This window comes from Leptonotus elevatus, chromosome 7 (genome assembly GCF_054856555.1).
Source record: "Leptonotus elevatus isolate MCC_2025b chromosome 7, RoL_Lele_1.0, whole genome shotgun sequence".
Lineage (NCBI taxonomy): Eukaryota > Metazoa > Chordata > Actinopteri > Syngnathiformes > Syngnathidae > Leptonotus > Leptonotus elevatus.
The window spans coordinates 13,541,548-13,560,635 of NC_141245.1; the positions used below are offsets into that span (position 1 = coordinate 13,541,548).

The 19,088-nt window shown below is 41.1% G+C and overlaps 1 protein-coding gene across 1 annotated transcript; it reads right to left on the reverse strand.

Moving 5' to 3' along the window:
- Positions 1-266: 266 nt before the first annotated feature.
- Positions 267-16,821, reverse strand: LOC147171031 (dapper homolog 3-like). Its single transcript, XM_086079840.1, has 4 exons — positions 16,535-16,821; positions 6,490-6,595; positions 5,337-5,447; positions 267-3,975 (listed from the first exon to the last, which is right to left on the reverse strand). The coding sequence occupies exons 1-4, from the start codon at positions 16,769-16,771 to the stop codon at positions 2,492-2,494; spliced, it is 1,938 nt and encodes a 645-aa protein (XP_085935966.1). The 5' UTR covers positions 16,772-16,821; the 3' UTR covers positions 267-2,491.
- Between the last annotated feature and the right edge of the window lie 2,267 nt (positions 16,822-19,088).

Below are 19,088 nucleotides of genomic sequence, written 5' to 3' on the forward strand. Positions count from 1 at the left end.
CCTCCTGCCCGAAGCCAGCTGGGATAGGCTCCAGCGCCCCCCGTGACCCTTGTGAGGACAAGCGGTTAAGAAAATGTGTTTGCTTTTTGAATGGAATTACGGAAATTATTCAACTTTTTGAGAAAATGTAAAAAATTTGACGAGCACCTGTATATATATATATATATAGTAGAGGAAAAATGTTTACAACCGCCCCCTCAAAAAAATAAATTAAATAAAATTATATATATATATAGGCTAAAGACTAGTCACACTTGTCAACATAACAAGGTCCAAAACAATTTTATTTTATTAAAAACTACATTCATCCCAAACAAGGCCACATCATGGATATACACTTAGTTACATATTCACATGTGTGTTATCTTGCGTGTGCTTCCCTGTGTTTCAGTCACCGCAGTCATTACTTTTAAATGACTTCTGTTACGATAACTGGCTGGATCCAACAACAACAAAGTCATCAAGTGCAGTCATCACAGACGTAGTGCAATTAGATGTACGTGTTCACATGAGAATTTAGTTAGAGATCTGACAAGAAGCATGACAGTACCTTAAAATAATATAACACATTTTCTGGTAACATGAGACTCGCACAACCCAACAGCGACACAAAAAAACATTATGAGTCCGCCACATTATAGTGTAGTATGTACATTGAAAATGCATGATTTTTACATTTTGCCCTAATCTACAAGCATCTCAAAATAGAGCGTATTATTCAACCATCCATTTTCTATACCCTTTACCGTAATCTCACTAGGGTTGTGGGTTAGCTGGAGGCTATCTCAGTTGACTTTGAACAAGAAACAGGGTACACCCTGGACTGGTTACCAGCTAATCACAGGGCATATATAGACAAACAGCTATTCACACTCACATTCACATCTAAGGACATCTCACAATAATATAGTCTTCAATTCATCTAGCATAGTAACCTAGTTTTCCAATAAGGGAGGAAACTGTAGTACCTGTAGAAAACCCACACAAGCACAGAAAGACCATGCAATTGCAAATTGGGAAGGCCGGAGCCTGGATTCGAACCTGCAACCTCTTAATTGTAAGGTGGATGTGTTCAATACTTGGACACTATACCTCCTGGATTATTATAATCATCATAATGACCGTAAAATCCTGTGAATAATGCACCCATAATAGTATTAATACACCTCCCCGAAATCACCCTTAAAAAACGTTTGTCTTTTTCTGTACTTCTGTGTAATACGTCCCCGATTTGCTGGCATCCTTTATTATGAGAGTGAATAATATGAATAAATAAAGATTCCAAATGTACCAGTTGAGGTACATGCTTATACTGTATATACAGGTTATTTTCAAATCATGCTTTCAAATACTGTACTTTTAATTAAAGTGTGTGTAGCATATTAAATTACGTTGTATGAAATGCGTGATGAAGTAGGGTTTTTTTTCCTTTTCCTTTTAATTTTTTTTAATTTTTACAACCCTTATGCACTGGTTTTGTACTGGTAAACGTCTAAACAATGTGATTTTTTTCCCATTTCTTATCCAGCCTCCTATATAATACCCCTTCCTGATTTGGCATTATTATTATTATTATTATTATAAAAAAGAGGATTTTACCGTATTATTGCGAAGATGGGTTGATTAATATTATTAGTTTTAGTATTAAAATCTACTAAATTCTTATGAGAACGTTCATCAAAGACAGACTGCTGACACATTCTTGCCGTGACCATGATTTGTGAGTGAACAAAATGCAAACACCCCGAAAAATAATGGTTGTTATTTAATTTGAGTCCTAGTTCACAAAATAATAAATCACCAGTTTTGAGTTTTAAGTCAAACCACAGAGTATATTTTCAGGCTTTTAGCAAACTCAAACAAGATTAATGATATGTACGAGTTCAAGAGGCGATGTTTGCCAAGTCTTGAAGTCTTTTTGTGGAGTACTGTGCAAAAGCCTCAGGCCACCCTTTATGTTTTTTGTTCCATCAGTGTTTTAATGACTAAACAGTATGTAAAAAAACAACAGTCAGTCAATTGCAGACCTTTACTTAATGTGTGTATTTGTGCTTATCCGGAGAATAGGTAACAAGACTATGAATGTTTTTTTTTGTTTTTTGTTTTAGCATAATCTGGTACTGTATCTTGTCCTGCTAAAGTATTTACTAAAACGACAAAGATAGTGGTGACATAGGACTTTTGCACAGCATTGTCACAATATTAGTTTCACAGGCTGCCATACACAGTGGGAATTTATGAAGCATTAATGGATGAGCCATGAATAATAATAATTTGTTTAGACATCAGCTCCATAGCAACAATGCAGTCCTCGTCAACATTGTGTAATTTGGCATCACGTCAATTAACGTCACTTAGGGGAAGATGGAGGCCATCAGTTTTGATGTGGATGCTTTTCGGAAACAACCATGACATGTCGGCCTTTAATTAGAGTACAGCGGGGAGGCAGAAAAGCTGCGACCGACAGTGATGTTTTGGTGTTGAAACCAATTCACACGGTGGTCATGACTTTGAGGGATCCCGAGCGGAATCTGAGGATCTTCTTCTTGAGGGCGTGGGAGGCTTTAATCTTGACAAAGGCCTTTGGTTGGGCGGACGGTTTGGCGGCGGCGGCCTGCGCTGTGGGTGAGGATGAAGAGGATGTGGTAGCAAGACGAGGTGGCAGCTGCTGGGGCCACACCAGTCCGCCGCTCTCGTCCGAGTCGCTGGAGAGGGAGCTGGAGGCAGGCGAGTACACCTCGCTCATGCTGGACGAGGACTCGGCGGGGGCGGCTCCCACGTAGGCGTCCTCTCCTTGGCAAAGTGGTGCCCGCTGCTGGAAGTCTGAGTGCCAGCGCTGGGCATGCTGTTGAGGCTGCTGTGGATGATGATGATGATGATGTTGCTGCTGCTGGTGGCCACCAAGACCATGGCGAGCTTTTCGAGGTTGCCTCCTTTGTCCTTGCTCCACGTGGTTTTCCCCTTCGTCTTGACTGAGCTCCAGGTTGGAACACCAACGTCGGTTTGCTTTGTCGTTGCTGTGAATCTTAGCAACTTGACCTTGAGCTTGATCCCCTCGACCTTGATGCCTCTCCGTAGTGCTGTACCTGCGTTCGGGCAGCACCCGCTGGCCAAGGAGGCTGTTCTCTGACTGGGATCGATTGGTTTTACTACTCGACTTTTTGGACCTCTGCTTTTCATTGTGGCCCTTCCTTGAGTTTCTGGACTTGGCGTTGTGGTGGTCCGGAGAGGCCTGGTGGACTTTGGACTGCGCTGGGTTGAAGTGTCTTGGGGAGCGTAAGGGGGCATGGCTGGCCTGCCCTGGGATGTATTGAGCACTTACTAGATTGTGCTTGTGATGGATTGGGGGCTGTGGACAATGCTGGGGGGTTGAGGGTTCACAACAAAGGTTCAGCGCCCCAGCACCGCAGTTGGGGTCCAAGGAGGGCAGGGGTGATGGTAGCCTCCCAGTCAAGGAGTGTGGCTTACACTGGGGGTAGGGCAGCATCAAATAACGCTCCTCTTCCAAAGATGGGGCCTCTCCTCGACAGGACTCACCCTCTGGAAGGTCACAACCCTGAATCGGGTGCTTTGGGTTGGACGAAAGGTCAACTTGAGGGCCTGGATGTCCTTGCTCTGTGCAAAGAGAGGGGCTGTTCCTGTTTAGGGATGCATGTGCAGGGGTAAAGCTGTATGCCGGATCAGGGTTTAGAGTAGTGCGAGGCTGGCACGGCCGTGGTGAAAGTGTGTGACGCTGGACAAGATGATGTATGTAACCCTCCACTCTCATGGCTTGCTGGTAGTCCTCCTCTGTCAGCTGATCCCCCGGATGCTGCTGATGCCGCTCGTCTCGGCTTGGCTCCAGCATCCACGAGTCCACTGGTGTCCCTTCCTCTGCGATTCCCTCCAGAGGTGGGTGGGGGGCAGAAAATGAGCGAGGCAGGCCACATAGAGGGATTGTCATCTCTGAGTCCCCATTCAACACGAGAGGGTCTCCTAATAGAAAAAAAAGTTAAAGTATTAGACTAGGGACCGCTCCCAAGGCCAAAAGAGTTAATAAGCCCCACATCCGACATAATTAAAGTCACGAGGTGTTAAGATGGTGATGACGCAAATTCAATCAACTCTTCTCTTTTCATCAGCCGATCCGGGTCGCTATTTTTGTTATGAAAGCTCATGTATTATGACCAGAGATTAACTGGGTCATTTCCTGGACTAGCCAACCTGCATTTTCACTCACCACAATTTTAATGTCTGATAATAGCAGTTGCACAAGCAATTTCCGCACTTGGTAAAACAGGTCGAAGCACTTCTTTTCAACTGGCGGCGCCCTGTGGCAGGAGAGCTGGTCTTTAGAGTTCATCAACTAAAATGTGAAAAGTTCCAGATCGAGAACAATGAACATTTCTTGAAGCAAAGGTCTGGAAGATCATATAACTGCGGTAGGGCACACACTGTCCTGCCTGTTTTTGACGTCTCCCTCCACCAACACGCCTGATTCGATGAACAGGATCGTTATCAGGCTTTGGCAGAGGGAGACGTCGAAAAAAGGCATGACAGTGGTACTGGAGGACCACGGTTTCCTACCCCTGTCATATCGTGTCTATTTACTGTGATATAGTATTTACAGTCCCCTCCAAAAATATTAGAACGGCAAGGTCAATTCCTTTAATTTTGTTATATACTGAAGACATTTGGGTTTCGGATCAAAATATGAATAATAGAAAATAATTCAGAATTCAAGCTTTTATTTCATGGTATTTACATCGAGATGCGCTTTTGTTTGAACCCACCTGCTTTTCAAGTTAGCAAAAGCATTGGAACAGACATTATTGAATCGACTTACAGTAAATAACATTTAATATTTGGCAAAATATTAAATGTTAAAATAGCGAAGGTTGTGGTAAGAATATACGCGAGCGACACATGTACCACACCAGTCAAATGAATGGGAATGAGGCCTGCCTTTCAATCCATCTTTTGTTAGCATCTTTTTTTTTCCCGCCCTTGTCCTCATTCTGTAGCAACCTGTGACGAGGTGCTTTGAGGAGAATGTAATTTATTTAATTTGTAATAAAGCTGTAACATGAACAAATGTGGGGAATGTGAAGTGCTGTAAAGGAGTTTGTTTATTAGTTAGTTACTGCGCTTGCTCATAAAAAAAACAACAACACTTTGTACTTGCACTTGTCAGAGGTAACAGAGGCATGTTTTATATAAGATGTAGCAACACACACTTAAGGCACATAAAGGAGAAAGGCAGCAGGGTGGTGGTTATTTATTGACAGAAGCCTTATAATGATGTCTACGTGGAACAGGAAACGGTGAAAGAGGACCATGTGTGTTTATTTTCTTACCCACAGACTTGGGCCTTTCATTGGTGTAAGGCCAGGAAGAGACCATCTCTGCGGGCTCCGTGGAACAAGTTCTCCCTTTAGGCGACTGACCTTCACTTGACTCAAAGAAACCTACAAAAAAAAAAAAGTACAGTTTGTGTGAGAGAAGAGAAGGATATTTCATAGCAATCAAACCTACGCTTGCAAGGTGGCCACTAAACAAATATGTAAAAATAGTAGCCAGTAGAAAATGCAAATGAATCATACTTGAACTGGTAACGTGCAAAAGATGAGTTTACATGAACAGCCTGATGATACTTAAATAATGAAATGTAAAACACCGTTTTTTTCCTTGCAAAATCAGTGACTCGTCGTTGGGTATTTTGCTACTACTACTGCTAATACAATATTAAACAAACAAACAAACAATATAAAAAAAAATTAAAAAAATTTCCCCTACTGTTATTTTTTTAAACAAATGCTACTAAATGCTGTAGAGTTAATATGAAAATCAAATCAAGGGATTAAAGAAATGAATAATAATTAGGGCTGTTTGATACAACTTATCTTCAGTTTGATAGCAGTATGAGTACTCAACTGTTGAGGTGATACCAATTGTCAGTGATACCGATGCCAAGTGCCGATACCACTAGTACATTTGATACATATAACTTCTTGTCAAAAAACAATGAAAGATCATTTTAAAGAAAGTCCAATGTGTCCCAATGTAGCATTTTCCTCTAAAATTGCATTAAATACATAGCAATTTTCTATTCTACTAATCTCAAGTTCCTAATCATAAAATGGCCACAAGAGGGCGGTCGATACAGGTATCAGATGACTTCAAGAGTACAAATACTAAATAATAAATAAAGCCAGTTATTGACCCACTACCAGGTACTCGCCCATCCTGAATAATAATTTCAATAGAGTGCTGTGTAGTCCAAAAATCTATCTTTGAAAATGACTTTTATATATATTTATTTATTATTTGTGCAACTAATGTTGACCAAATTATTATATATTTATCATTAGATTGTGCGCGTGTGTCAGTAGCTTGAGCCTGCAGTCCATATAAGATCATGTGCACGCACGGACCAAATAATACGTATTATATTAGCATATTAGGCTGCTGAAAGCCTTCCCCTTGATTACAGGTACCTCAACTAGTCACCTGTGTCTCCTTGAGGGGCATCATGAAGGTCAGTGTCAATGCGCAGCTCTCCCACCTGTTGCTCTAGCGTTTGCACGAGACTCCACGGCGAACTCTGAAGAGCACTCTGAAACAAGAAAAGCACTCTTTGTAGTTTGCATCTCTTTAGTTTGAAAGCCGATGGTGGGAGGAAAACGCTAAAACCATGAAGCATAATGATCAATCACTTCTCTCATTTAAATGTGGAGATGCTAATCAATGAAGCACAACATGTTGGCTTTTGACTGGCACCTGTGGTTTTGTGTTCAAACAGACAGGCTTGAGTCGATAACACAATACAATACTGCACAGTGATAATTTTGTCGACGAAATGTTTTTTTTAAAATGAAAATTGAACCAAAACTAAAATAGAAGCCATTCATTCAGACAATGATGATAACTAAAATTGACTGACAATTTCGTCAATGACTAAAATGAAAACGAAAACAACACAGTGACGAAAATTCACAAAATCCAATCAGAAGAAGAAATGAAACGCGGGTAGAAGAAAACTGTTCACTGCACTTTATTTAATGTTCAAACATGTTTACATTCAGGCAATTATGCTTAAAAAAAAAAAAATATATATATATCATATTTCATATCATTTAAAATTCAAAAACAAAGTTGAATAACGACACCGTTGTGTTAAATGTGTCTTGCGTGTTAAACTGCAGTTACAAATGGCCGTGTTCAAATTTTCTCTATAATAGTTGAAATGTATGCTGAAGGAAAACATCGACTAAATTGACAATTTAGTCGACTATAATTGCTCTTCATTTTGTTGACTAAAATTGGATTAAAACTAAAATACTATCAGATGACTAAATTATGACTAAAATTTTAATTAATTTTAGTCAAAATACTACATAAAAATGTATTTAACTAAGTTAAAATGAACACTTATTCAACGACTGGCGGTCAACAGATACTTGTATAAACACCATATTATTCCAATAATGTTAAACAAGATTATATATAGACTTGCATCATTTTTTGCACAATAAACAATGATGCTTGATTTAAAAATATAAGAACAATTCCGTTTAAAACAAAACCCTAATGACTATAACGGAGAAACAACGGAAAAAGGCAAGACAGCTGGAATTAAGTCAGAGCACAAACGTGGACACATAAAAAAATTTGGACTCCCATCACGTTTTGCTTTTGTGTTTAGTTAGTTTGAGGATTCCCCCCCTCACCCCCCCCCCCCCATTTGCTATTGTGTTTAGTTGCTTTTTGAGATCAGTTATTTGCTGCTGTGTTTCACATATCTGGTCGACTGTTCTGTAGTACAGCAACTTGTCTGCTGACTCTCCTGTACAAGAACACTTACAGTCGACAGGAAACAGTCCGATTGAACATAAATTATTCAAATACATTTGAAAGTGGTTGCAGCAAAATGGGTCTAACTCTTGCACTCATGTTAAGTACATGTGACGCATGTCACGCACTAACCAAAATCAGTTGTCACGCAAGCTTGTCAACATGTGTTAGGCACACCTGCAGCCTGTTCCTCCACGGATTTAGTGAGGAAAAAAAGAAAAGAAATGTAAGTCCAACAAGATACCATCAGGCTACTTGGAAAGGTTAACACAAATTGAGATAATGAGTAAATATCACCATTTCCCCCCAAAATATGTGAGATTTGTGAGAACTGCATATTCACTTCTCACTTCTTCATAAATGTGGTTCACTCATTGTTACATAGAAAACAGTAAATTTGAAAATATCACTTAAAACATGTTAAGTAAAAAAAAGAAAGAAAAAGGTTCCTTTGGGCTAAAGTTTGATCCTGCAATAGATTATTTCTATTCCCATTATTTCCAATGGCTTCAATGGTTTCTAAATAGAAGCAAATGAGAATTTTCTTGCTTGCTTGCTTTTCAAACAATTTCTTACGAAACAGAAGACATTTGATTCGATTTTGGCCGAGTTACACAGACTGCTCGTTATGAGCAAGCCCTCATGACAAAGTGACGTTTTTTTTGTATGACAGTCAGACAACTTCTTCATTGTTTTCTGTTGAAATACGCACACTGTCCACAACATTCAAATGCTCAGCTTTGATCCACAATGCAGAAGAATGCATTTGATAAAATGCTTATCGTGTTGTAGTTTGCACTGCAGCACACTGAGGGCTGTTTGTAGTCCATATTTAGAATTGGAGGAACAAAATATTAGAAACAGCTGTCATTATGACGCAATACAGTCCTACTCCATATTTTGTTAAATTAATCCAAGCACTATCTTTGTACAACTGCTAACTTCTTAACAACATTTATTTTGCTCGGTCAAGTCCAGTAACAATGGCCCTCCTCAGACTGCTGCATGCATGTGATCACCCATAAGTGAATTAAAGGTTGCGCAATGTCAGCATGCCCTCAAATCGACACCATGTTGCAGCTCCTCCAAGTGTGCGCTTCGCTCACGAGAAGAAAACCTCACAACGCATGTAGACGTTGACTTCTTTTGTCTGACACACACCAGCGATGCAAATGCCGCTTAGGGTCAATTGACCCACGCTAACCTATGCTTGCCCAATAACCTTGTCACCCCCCACAAATGCTGTCATTCCTTTTGTCTCAACAAGGGGTGCTTATTGTCTTGGTCCAAACAAAGCTGGATCATCCCTTCCATCAATATGTTCTTGTGTGCAAGAGACCTGAACCTGCGAGCTTTGTTCTTACAATTAAAACCATTGGTAATCGATGAATCAATACTTTAGTTTCACACAATTGATTGCCTTCTTCCACACAGCTCCCACCCCGGTGCTGTTTGTCTGTAAAGCATTTGATGGGGTGCTCCGGCAACGTACTTCATCGCCAGGAGCTTTTAGCAGGCTCCTGTGAGATTATTGTGTATTATTGATGCCCTCACACGGCTTTCACCACACTGTGCGCAATCTATCATTCCCCTTTTACGGCATCCTCAGCCCTGGGATGGTGGGGGATGGGAGCAGACGGATGACAAGCCATCTCACCTAACCATAAAAGCAGCCGCACATAGGGGCCGATCCATGACAACATCGGCACGCTTTGTCTCCACATTCAGAAAGCAGATGAAGATGAGGGGGCAGAGACTAACTGGATATATTAAGATACTACAATGGAAAAAAGAAGAAGCTCACTGCTTGTGCTAGAGGAGACTGAGATCATAAACCAGTCAGTGGTTCATCACCAGGACATAAACATCTACGGAATGGACCAATGAGACAGCCTCACTCCTGGACTCTCTATAATTAAATCAGACAAGGCTGTGGGAGGCCACACACACAACAGGGGGAGCATTTAGTGGTGGGGACAGGCAAACTGTCCATGCAAAGAGAAACGCCCAAATAATAAAAGTGGAGGGTTTGTATCACACAAAGATAGAAAGACAAGAGCTTATACATAAATACACACATACAAGAAGACACTTATTATTTGGTAATGTAACATATTCCAAACTTTTTTCCCATTATTTGACTATGCATTAAAATGCCTAAATCTTAAATTCTTAACCTTGTTGGAGGTATTGACCCCCACCAGTTTACTATGCATGTTCACCGAACCCTTCTTTATTGAAAAATAAAGTAGAAGTAGGTAATTTACTGGTGAACAAAATAAGCAGGGAGTTTCACTGAATCTGGCTCCCTTTACCTTGAATTCAGAAAGTTTTGTGTTCTTGTATTTCTCATCTCCATGCACTTTAACCCATTTGCTCCCAAAAACGTATACATACGTTACATTTTAAACGTTTTAAGTGTCCCAAAGACGTGTTTATACGTTTCTGTGTGTGTTTTTTATTATTATTATGCTAGAGCATACAGAAGGCTTTGATGCAGCCACTCAACTGCAGAGAACAATTGAAGCAATGGTAGTTATTACAAAATAGCCAGTTGGTGGCAGCAGAGCATAAGAGATCAACCAGGGCCAGGTTGCAAACAAGCTGGTTTCCCCACAGTTCTAAACAGATTTGTGAACAATGATGAAACTTAACTATATTGTAATGCTAATTGCTGCAAAACGGAAACAGATAGAAATATACATTTTTTCCTGATGAAAGAAGAGACTCAAATCTTTCTTTTGGTAGGTTCCATGTTTTATAGCAATAGAACACAACATTCTGTGGTCCTTGCACAAATCTGTCAAAATCCAGTAAAACAGCCGGGAGCGAAAGGGGTTGCTTCAGTGGAAATGGCTGTTAGTGAATTTGCTAGATAGCTAGTTGTGATAGAACCAGAATTGCTCATCTTGGCAAATCATGTAGTTAGGATGCTGACTCACTCAACTCAACTCTATATTTATAGAACATTAAAACCACTGTTTTCTCAAGATGGAACCCTGTGGCAGCACTTACAATGAAAACAGCAGCGGCCCCAGAATTGAACCCAGTGGAACACCAAACGTTCCGTTATAAACGTGAACTCACATTGCACATATTCGTCCAACCACTTTGTTTTTTTGCTCGACAATTAGTATGAAGGCATTACAATAATCACCACAACGGTCACATGTCGACTAATGTGTGTCATGACCTCCGCCGAACCCCTGAGACTGACTGGACGAACGACTGGGGTTCGAAAGGCCTCAGGTTAAGAACCACTTGCCTAAACATTAATACCTTGGGCCCTATTTGGGTAGAATGGCGTCGTGCGCTTGGCATAAAAATGAGCACATCTCCATTTTCAGGCAGTGTACAGTTAGAAGTGGGATTTGAACCCCCAACCCTTAGTTACTGGACAATGGACTTTACCAACTGCGCCAGCGGGCAGTTTAAAAAACCTGCAATTGATGATGATTTGTATATAAGGGAGTGGAATGCTAAAAGTAGAATGTCAGTCTCATTGAAAATGGATGGGAGAATTATGATATTATATGTTAAATTGTGCAAAAACAAAAACAAAAAAAGTAAGTTGTGGCTCATGGTGAAATTGGAACGGTGTAAATTGGATGCTTTATGTGGGAGTTAAATGAGTACGAAAAAGTGAGGACATGAAAGAATTGGAATAGCATAAAACGTGTCTTTCTTAATCAGGTAAGAAAACAAGCTTCTTCATTCAAAACAGTGCACAATATGCTGCTTGAGGCTCCGGCTCTTTGATCTCAGGAAGAAAAAAAGACATTGGATCCAAAATTTGCAGACAAATAGAGGCGCCGTGCTGGCGTCACATGTTGGAATTATGGAAGGAGTTGGACAGCAGCCACGCAAGCTGGATTTACAGCGCATCATTTCCTCAAGGTGTGGCTAGTTTGATGATGCTGATGATGCACGATATGCTGCATGATGGTTACAAATGTAAACATAACATGTATTTTTTCGTCTCTTAGCAACATTGTTGCACATTCTAGACACTCTAGCAGTCATTTGCCAGTATGTTAGAATGTGACCCTTATTGTACTCATTTTTCAGGGTGTGCACTTCAAACTGGTCTCTTCAAAGACACATCCATAGATTGAATCACTCGCCAATTCTTTTGTTTCCCCATTTGAACAGTTAATGAGGATTTCCTGTGTGGAGCTTTACCTAACATACGAGTAAGCCCTGTTCACAAAACCACAGTGAATGGCGCTCATTAGCATGCTGTGACTGGGTGCTAATCAAAGGCAGGGAGGAGGGATGTCATGAGAGGCTGTGAAAGGAGTGCGACTTGCCACGCTGCCCTCGCGTGAGTGACAGCTGTGACAGCTCAGCATATTTGTGCAAATATGAGTGCAATGTGATGACTCGGTGTTTGTGCACTTTCCGCAGGGCACTATTTGAATACACAAACAACACTACAAGTCCTTCAGGCTGAATGAATGATGTGCTAACGTCTTATCAGGGCAATCGCTGACCCCCGATCAGCCAGGTAAGATATATGACTCGAGCATGATCTGAATACACTTGTTGGTAGTCCTGTACAATCTGATAAGGGACCATACAGAAATTGTATTAAAAACTTTTAGTGGGAGGGACACAATAAGACACGTACAGAAGTATGCACATCTCATAAGTCAGAGAGTGTGAGGGGTGTTTAACCTCTATTTCATTTCATTGTTTATCATACCATCCACAGTCAGGGTTTCATGAAATAAAAATACGTATTTGCAAATATGTTTGAAGGTATTTGCAAGTACATTTGATGAACGTACTTATAGGCTAAGCATTTTTTCCCCCATAAATCATTTTCCCCATAATTTACTCAACTTGATACATTTTTCCCATAACGCTAATTTCTTAGCATTTAACCTATGTGCATTATATCTTTTTTTTCAAAAATTAAGTAAGCATTGTTTCTTCATAATTTTTATGATTTATTATTATCTGTACAGTGCATGATTTCTGATTCCTGTCATTTCCCCCCATAATGGAATAGGGTATGCACATGCAAAAGTTAATATCCCGTGACATTATGGGAAAAATGGTTTAGCATCTAGTGTAGCTTAATTTACTGGATAATGCCTTTTTCTATGCTTTTGTCACGTCTATCTCATGCACTGATTCACAAGCAAACAACCGATCACAGTGATCAATTGTCACAGACGTCATTTTGCATTCTGCTGATAGACAGCTCATTCATTCAAAACATTTGTAGGAAGCACAAGTGGGGAAAAGTTACAATAATCTTTTAATTGTACACAATTCTGAACATTGCTTTTTATTGATATTTATTCCTGCTTGTATTATGAACAACAATAGCCCTCCAATTAAAATGACCACAGCAGGTCGTTGGCCCTAAAATACGACCCCTCAGGAGGAACACCACATTGGATGGATGAGGTTAATATTTGGGTGTCGGTCAGTTTGTAATTTTCGATTATTTACATAGCCAATAGGGGTCGCTTACATCTAAAACATAATGATTGCTCTTGATTTGGGGCATGTAACGACATCTGTGGACATTTTCTAGGGGAGGACATTTTATTTCATGAAAACCTGACATGGTGACTGGTATGACAAACAGTGACTTCTCTACCATGTTACCATGTTAAATGTGTGCTAAATTGTTAAAATAAAGCTCGTGCATAATATTCATTAGGAATAAGAAAGATTCCATAGTTATGCATGTGCAACTTAAAAGTGTCACACATTTTAACTATATAGTGGCATGGTATCAAAGTGCCCTATAGTTAAACCCGGCTGAAAATCAATAGCATTAAATTGTTTATATTATATATCAATATTGTACACATCAAAGCACATCATCTGGAGCAGTTCTTAAATGAGACAAAAACCGAAACACCTGGAAGCGTTGCAGCCAAGAGAAACGCAATGAAGTGAGAATAATAGACTACTTAGAATAAATTAATAAAAATTCATGAAACAAGTATTAGAATTTAGGTTGTAAATGTAGGTCAGCGCTTTCTAAAGTGTTTAAGCAAGCAAAAAAATCTTTGTTGGCCCTGAAGGTTCACCAGTGGCTACCTAAGACTGTCCAAATAGTCCCAATACTGTACCCCATAGTATGATGCAGTACACGTAATGAAAATATTGTTAAAAATGCCTCTATGAGAGTGTCCATTCTACGTGAGCATTACATTCCTTGTAAAGACTCTCTATTATGACCTTATAAGGTGATGTGCGAGTGCATTGACTGATGAAATAAACGATTGCTATTTGGGCAGCCAAATCATTGCCGTTGCTTCGAGACATGTACGTGTGCCTAACAATACCAATGAGTGGACAAGAGGACAGCTCTTCATGCGTCACCAGCTGCTGTCTGCCGTCTGAACCCTGTCAACACCTCATACTGTAAACCAGCAGCAGAGGTTGGCCTCAGCATGGAGGGGGGGGGGGGGCACTGTGTACACACATACAGTCCCAACACAGCTACACACTGTAAACTACACGGGGAGTTGACTGAATCCAATTCGACTGCTGCCATCTATTCCGTAGGGACATTCCTCGTGAAATTACTCACACGCTTGGGTTGGCATAATAGTTAATAGACATCGATCCACATATGTTGGGTAGAAATTGAAAACAGGAAATCCCCCACTGGCTCCCCCTTATCCTTCAATCCCAAGACCGCCCCTCCTGAGAGAAAGGCATGTCTCCTTGGCAGACCTTGATATAACTGCTTCTCCTCCGTTTGTGATGAGGACAAGCTTTGGCGAGGTGAGGTGGAGACAGCGTGATCACTCATGAGTGGAGACACTTCTTCGTACACTCTGTGCATGCGTCCTAATATCCAATCAGAGGGAAGATTTAGTAAAAACCTCGAGTCGAATGATGGTAGAGCCCAACCTCTGGGAATTTGGCCAACATTTTCTGGATGTTACGTAAAATTCCAACATTTGCCTGAAGAAGGCAAACTCAAATTCAAAACAGTTGTTGATAACGTTGCAGTAGAATGTTGTGACAGCTGTTACGCCTTTCAGTGATTAACTTGTTTGTTTTAAACTTGTCTGACAAAAAAATTGTGTTAGACATCTGCGATGTGACTTAAATTCATTTTAACTAGGGATGTTTGATGCAACTTTTTTCAGATCGATACTAATACGAGTACTCAACTCTTGAGTAGTCACCAATGCTGATACCAAGTACCGATACGACTAATACTTTTCTCCCATAAAACAATGAATATATGCCAATAGACCCTTTTCTCTTAAAAATCCATCAAATTAACGACAATTTTCTATTCTTCTAATGTCTAATTTCTAGTTCCTGATTGTTAAACGGCTATCGCGAAAAAAATAAGGCTGGCATCGGCACTTGCCCACTCCTAATATGAACTGTGTTCACGAGACTGAATTAGTAAATTAGTGTTGCATCTGAAGAAATGTACGATTGTTGATGAGTACAATGTATCCCAATGCACATCTTCTGGATTGCCTCAGATATACATCCATCCTTTTGGGCAAACAGACTACATCCCGGATTGGTCGCCACTCACATTTATTTATTTATTTATTTATTGTTACAGGCAAAATGTTGGTGTAGTGTAAATTTCGCCCGACTTCCGTGCAGGCCATGTAGTTTCGTTTCCCACTCAGTGATGATGTGAATGTGAGTGTTGTCTGTCTCTATATGTGCCTTGTGACTGACTGGTGACCAATCCAAGGTTTAGTCTGCATTTTGTCAGATGTCAGCCGGGAGAGACTTCACCTCCCCGTGACCCTGAACAGGAAAAGCGGTACAGAAAATGGATAGATGGACATTTGATCCAGTTGTCGTTTTGGAACTCACTGGTTTGCTCAGGTGTACCTAATGTTGTGACAGGCCGTGTTCAAGGCCACTATCCTCTCAGCTCGCATCATTATTATTCTGGTCCACATGCATCTATTGTTAGGGCCCCTGGGTGTCGGGAGGAGGAGGGGGAAGGAGGTTGATTTAATTTCTCATTCACCCTCATTTATTTAATAAATGCTTCTTTTTGTTAGAAGGTCCGAACAGTTGGCTGGGAATTACAGTACAGCTATGGGAACAATAACAATGACTGTAATGCTTCTAACAATAGCATATGCACACTGTACTGTACTGATGCTCAGTGGTGCATAAAAGTTGGCGTCTGATGTGCTCCAGGCAAAAATAAATAAATCCTCTCCCCTGCTGTAAAACTCGTGTCTCCCACTTAAATCTTCTTGTTAATCCACTTGAAGCACCTCATCAATTATGACATAAAGAAGTCGACCACAAGCAAACAAATGAAAATCAGTCATGTCTTTATGATGTGGAGAAAGCTGCAATAAGAGTGCGCTTGTAAAGCAGTAAAAGGCACAAAAGTGTATGATGGGGGAACAATGGGCCATTAAATAGTCGGCCTGGGCTCCAAACGGCGGCTGCTCCACCCCCTGATCTGCTCGCCCACAGGCATAAACCTCCAGCCCCAGCGAACAGAGAGCCTATTAATCAAGTTGAGTAACTTTTTTTTTCCCCCTCGCAGAAATGTCTCATTATTCTCCACCAAAGGCAAAAGCGCAATCAAGTAAAAGTCAGCAAGCGGATTACGCAAAGCAAACCATTTGGAGCAAAGTGGGGTAAAGGGTGTGTTTGGACTTCCAAGAATCCAAACAGAGTAAAAATAAATTAAATACAAATAATGATAACTAAAAGTCCTTACCAGCTGGCGCCTCAGTGTCAGGTTATCTTGGCCCCAGCAGCTGAACCAGGACACGTCCCCTGTACTGGGGGGCTCCTGCTGGGGCCGCGGGTCGCCCAGAGCAAGCGCCCCGAGTACCAGCCCCTCCTGACGCTGCTTGCGGAGCTCCAGCTCGCACAAGCCGGCCAGACTGGCCTCCAGACGCTCCTTGGTCCGGCTGCGCTCCACTGTCACGGGGAAAGAGAAGGCGCGGTGCATAGTCCAAATTGCTTCTTGAGAACAGTCACAATAAATAAATACACACACAAAAAAAAGTTTCTTTACGCATCCATTCTCCAAGAGGGTTCTGGGAGCAGCATGCTTCCCCTCATCTTCTATGCGCGATACATTTTCTATTTTTGTAGCTGTCAAACGCGGCCACGGAGCCCCGCCCCTCGCGCAGTCCACGCACGGTCCCATCTGGACCGGGATTGGAGCGCGAGGGGCGGATGGGGGTGTCTGCGAGCCATGGCCGTCCCATCCCCCTTGATTCATTCCAGACTCGGCGACCTCACCCATCTCTTCGTCCCCCCCTAATGGGGAGGGAGAGTGGAATACTTGAGGGGGAGGGCTCCCTCTCGCTCTCACTCTGTAAAAGTGTTAAAAAGAAGAACGCTGGAATCAGAAGAGAGATAAGGCTGCAGGACAAAAATAAAAAAGGCTCTCATGGTTCCAGCAGAGAAGAAGCACATGTTGGTCAAATAAAAGTCAGCACCTGGATTCAACTAAGCAAATAGTTCACATCCTCCCATTGGAAATGCGCTGCACGCATTAATAGCTTTCATCTGGCTGTGAGATGCTTTGAAAATATGTTACTGGACTATGTAGGAGTGAGAAAATTCATAGAGCAATTGGTCTCATAGATAACAATGGGAGCAAATCCAGAATGAAACCATTATAAAATGGTCATTAACAATACAGGCATTAAAAAAAAAAGAAAAAAGTAAATGTATACTATTCGGCGATTAATGGTGGACTTGTGGTTATCACATAATTGTGAGGATATACATAGAAATATGAAAACAAATTCTGAGCAGCCAGGACAGAGACATACATGTACAGTACCTTAAAAAAGTATTCACAACCCTTGATTTTTTTTTTTAACATAACCTTATACAAGCATAAACGGGAGTGTATTTTGTTGACAATTGATGTTGTTCTTACCATAGGTTCGATCGAACCCGAAGTGTTTGGTGAGTCAGTCTCAGGTGTTGAGCGGCGGTCAAGACACACGCCCGAACATCAAATGATTCGCCTTCTTGGCCATCATTGGCTGCAGGTGATCACACTACATTGCTTGGCCTATTTGTACTATAGGGAATTTGGTGCATTCTGTTATCACAGAACAATAATTGTCACTTTTAGCCATATTTTACGGAGCAGCCCGAACGATGAGCTCTATTTTCAGTCCTTTCGTTCATGGCATGCAAGCACATACGCTGAGGTTTGGGGGGGAGGGTCACTGTCTTGCTCAAGGGCATCCCAACAATAGTCAGGATGGGAGCCTAGCATCTCTCCAACAGCGAGTTGTAAATGTTTTTGTCCAGACTTGAACAATCAGCCTCCTGTTCCAAAGTCCAGTTTCTTACAGATGAGCTCCAGCACTGACACCCGTAAATCAATCTAATTTCATGTTGCATGTGCCAACTTGGACTTGTTTGAACTCACGTTGGCTTCACTGCACACAAGCGAGTGGTATGGTCTTTAGGCAAAATGCTGCATTAAGTGGAATTTTTTGAGCCTGGATGTTTATCAAAAAATGTCTCCTGAAAAAATACAAATCCATTGAGAAAACCTGCGGCCTTTTGTTAAACAATATCCTTTCCATGCGCACAATACAAAGAACTCAATAGATTGGCAGTAAACAGCTGCGTTGCCTTAAGAGCGTAACTTGACGCTGCAGCAATTGGAGCACAAAGGCTTCATTTTAGAATATGGAGCGATGTTCAATGTGGTCTGATGAATCCGGAGCGATGGGCACAAAAAGCAGTGATGACTGTCCAAGCTTGTGTTTTCTGATCAGTTGTGCTAAGTGAGCCCTAAAACCGCGGTGTGCTGACTACGTGAAGGATCCGCTGAACGAACAGCGTTTTCTTTTAACAAATGTTCTGTGAAAGGGCAGTTGAAGGAACATGAGACATCATTTTCACACATGCATTGGCTACCACTGAGTCTAGACCTTAACTCCATTGGGAATTTTTGGAATGTGCTGGACAAGACTTTACACAGCACTCCGACATGGACACTCCCACCAGTAATGCGGGGTTGGGGGGGGGGGGGGGGTGGTTGATAGAACGAAATTTTACATGGCATATCTGTTTATTAAAACATTTTACAATTATATTTAATGGTATTTAATTGAATCATCCTATTCAGAATTGAAATGAACTTGTCACATTTTTAATGGTCGAAACTTTATTGGAGCAATGAAGACGGACAATTTGCATTGCTTTCAAAATCAGCATACAAATTATTTTCTTTCAATAGTACTGAGCAAATAATCCCAAACAATCAAGCATGCATTCATTGTCCATAT

Coding starts and splice junctions, on each gene's coding strand:
- LOC147171031 (XM_086079840.1), bottom strand. CDS start 16,771: ATGCACCGCGCCTTCTCTTTCCCCGTGACAGTGGAGCGCAGCCGGACC. Junction 5,448..6,489: donor TGCCCCTCAAGGAGACACAG/GTGACTAGTTGA, acceptor TTTTTTTTGTAG/GTTTCTTTGAGTCAAGTGAA. Junction 3,976..5,336: donor TGAAAGGCCCAAGTCTGTGG/GTAAGAAAATAA, acceptor TTTTTCTATTAG/GAGACCCTCTCGTGTTGAAT.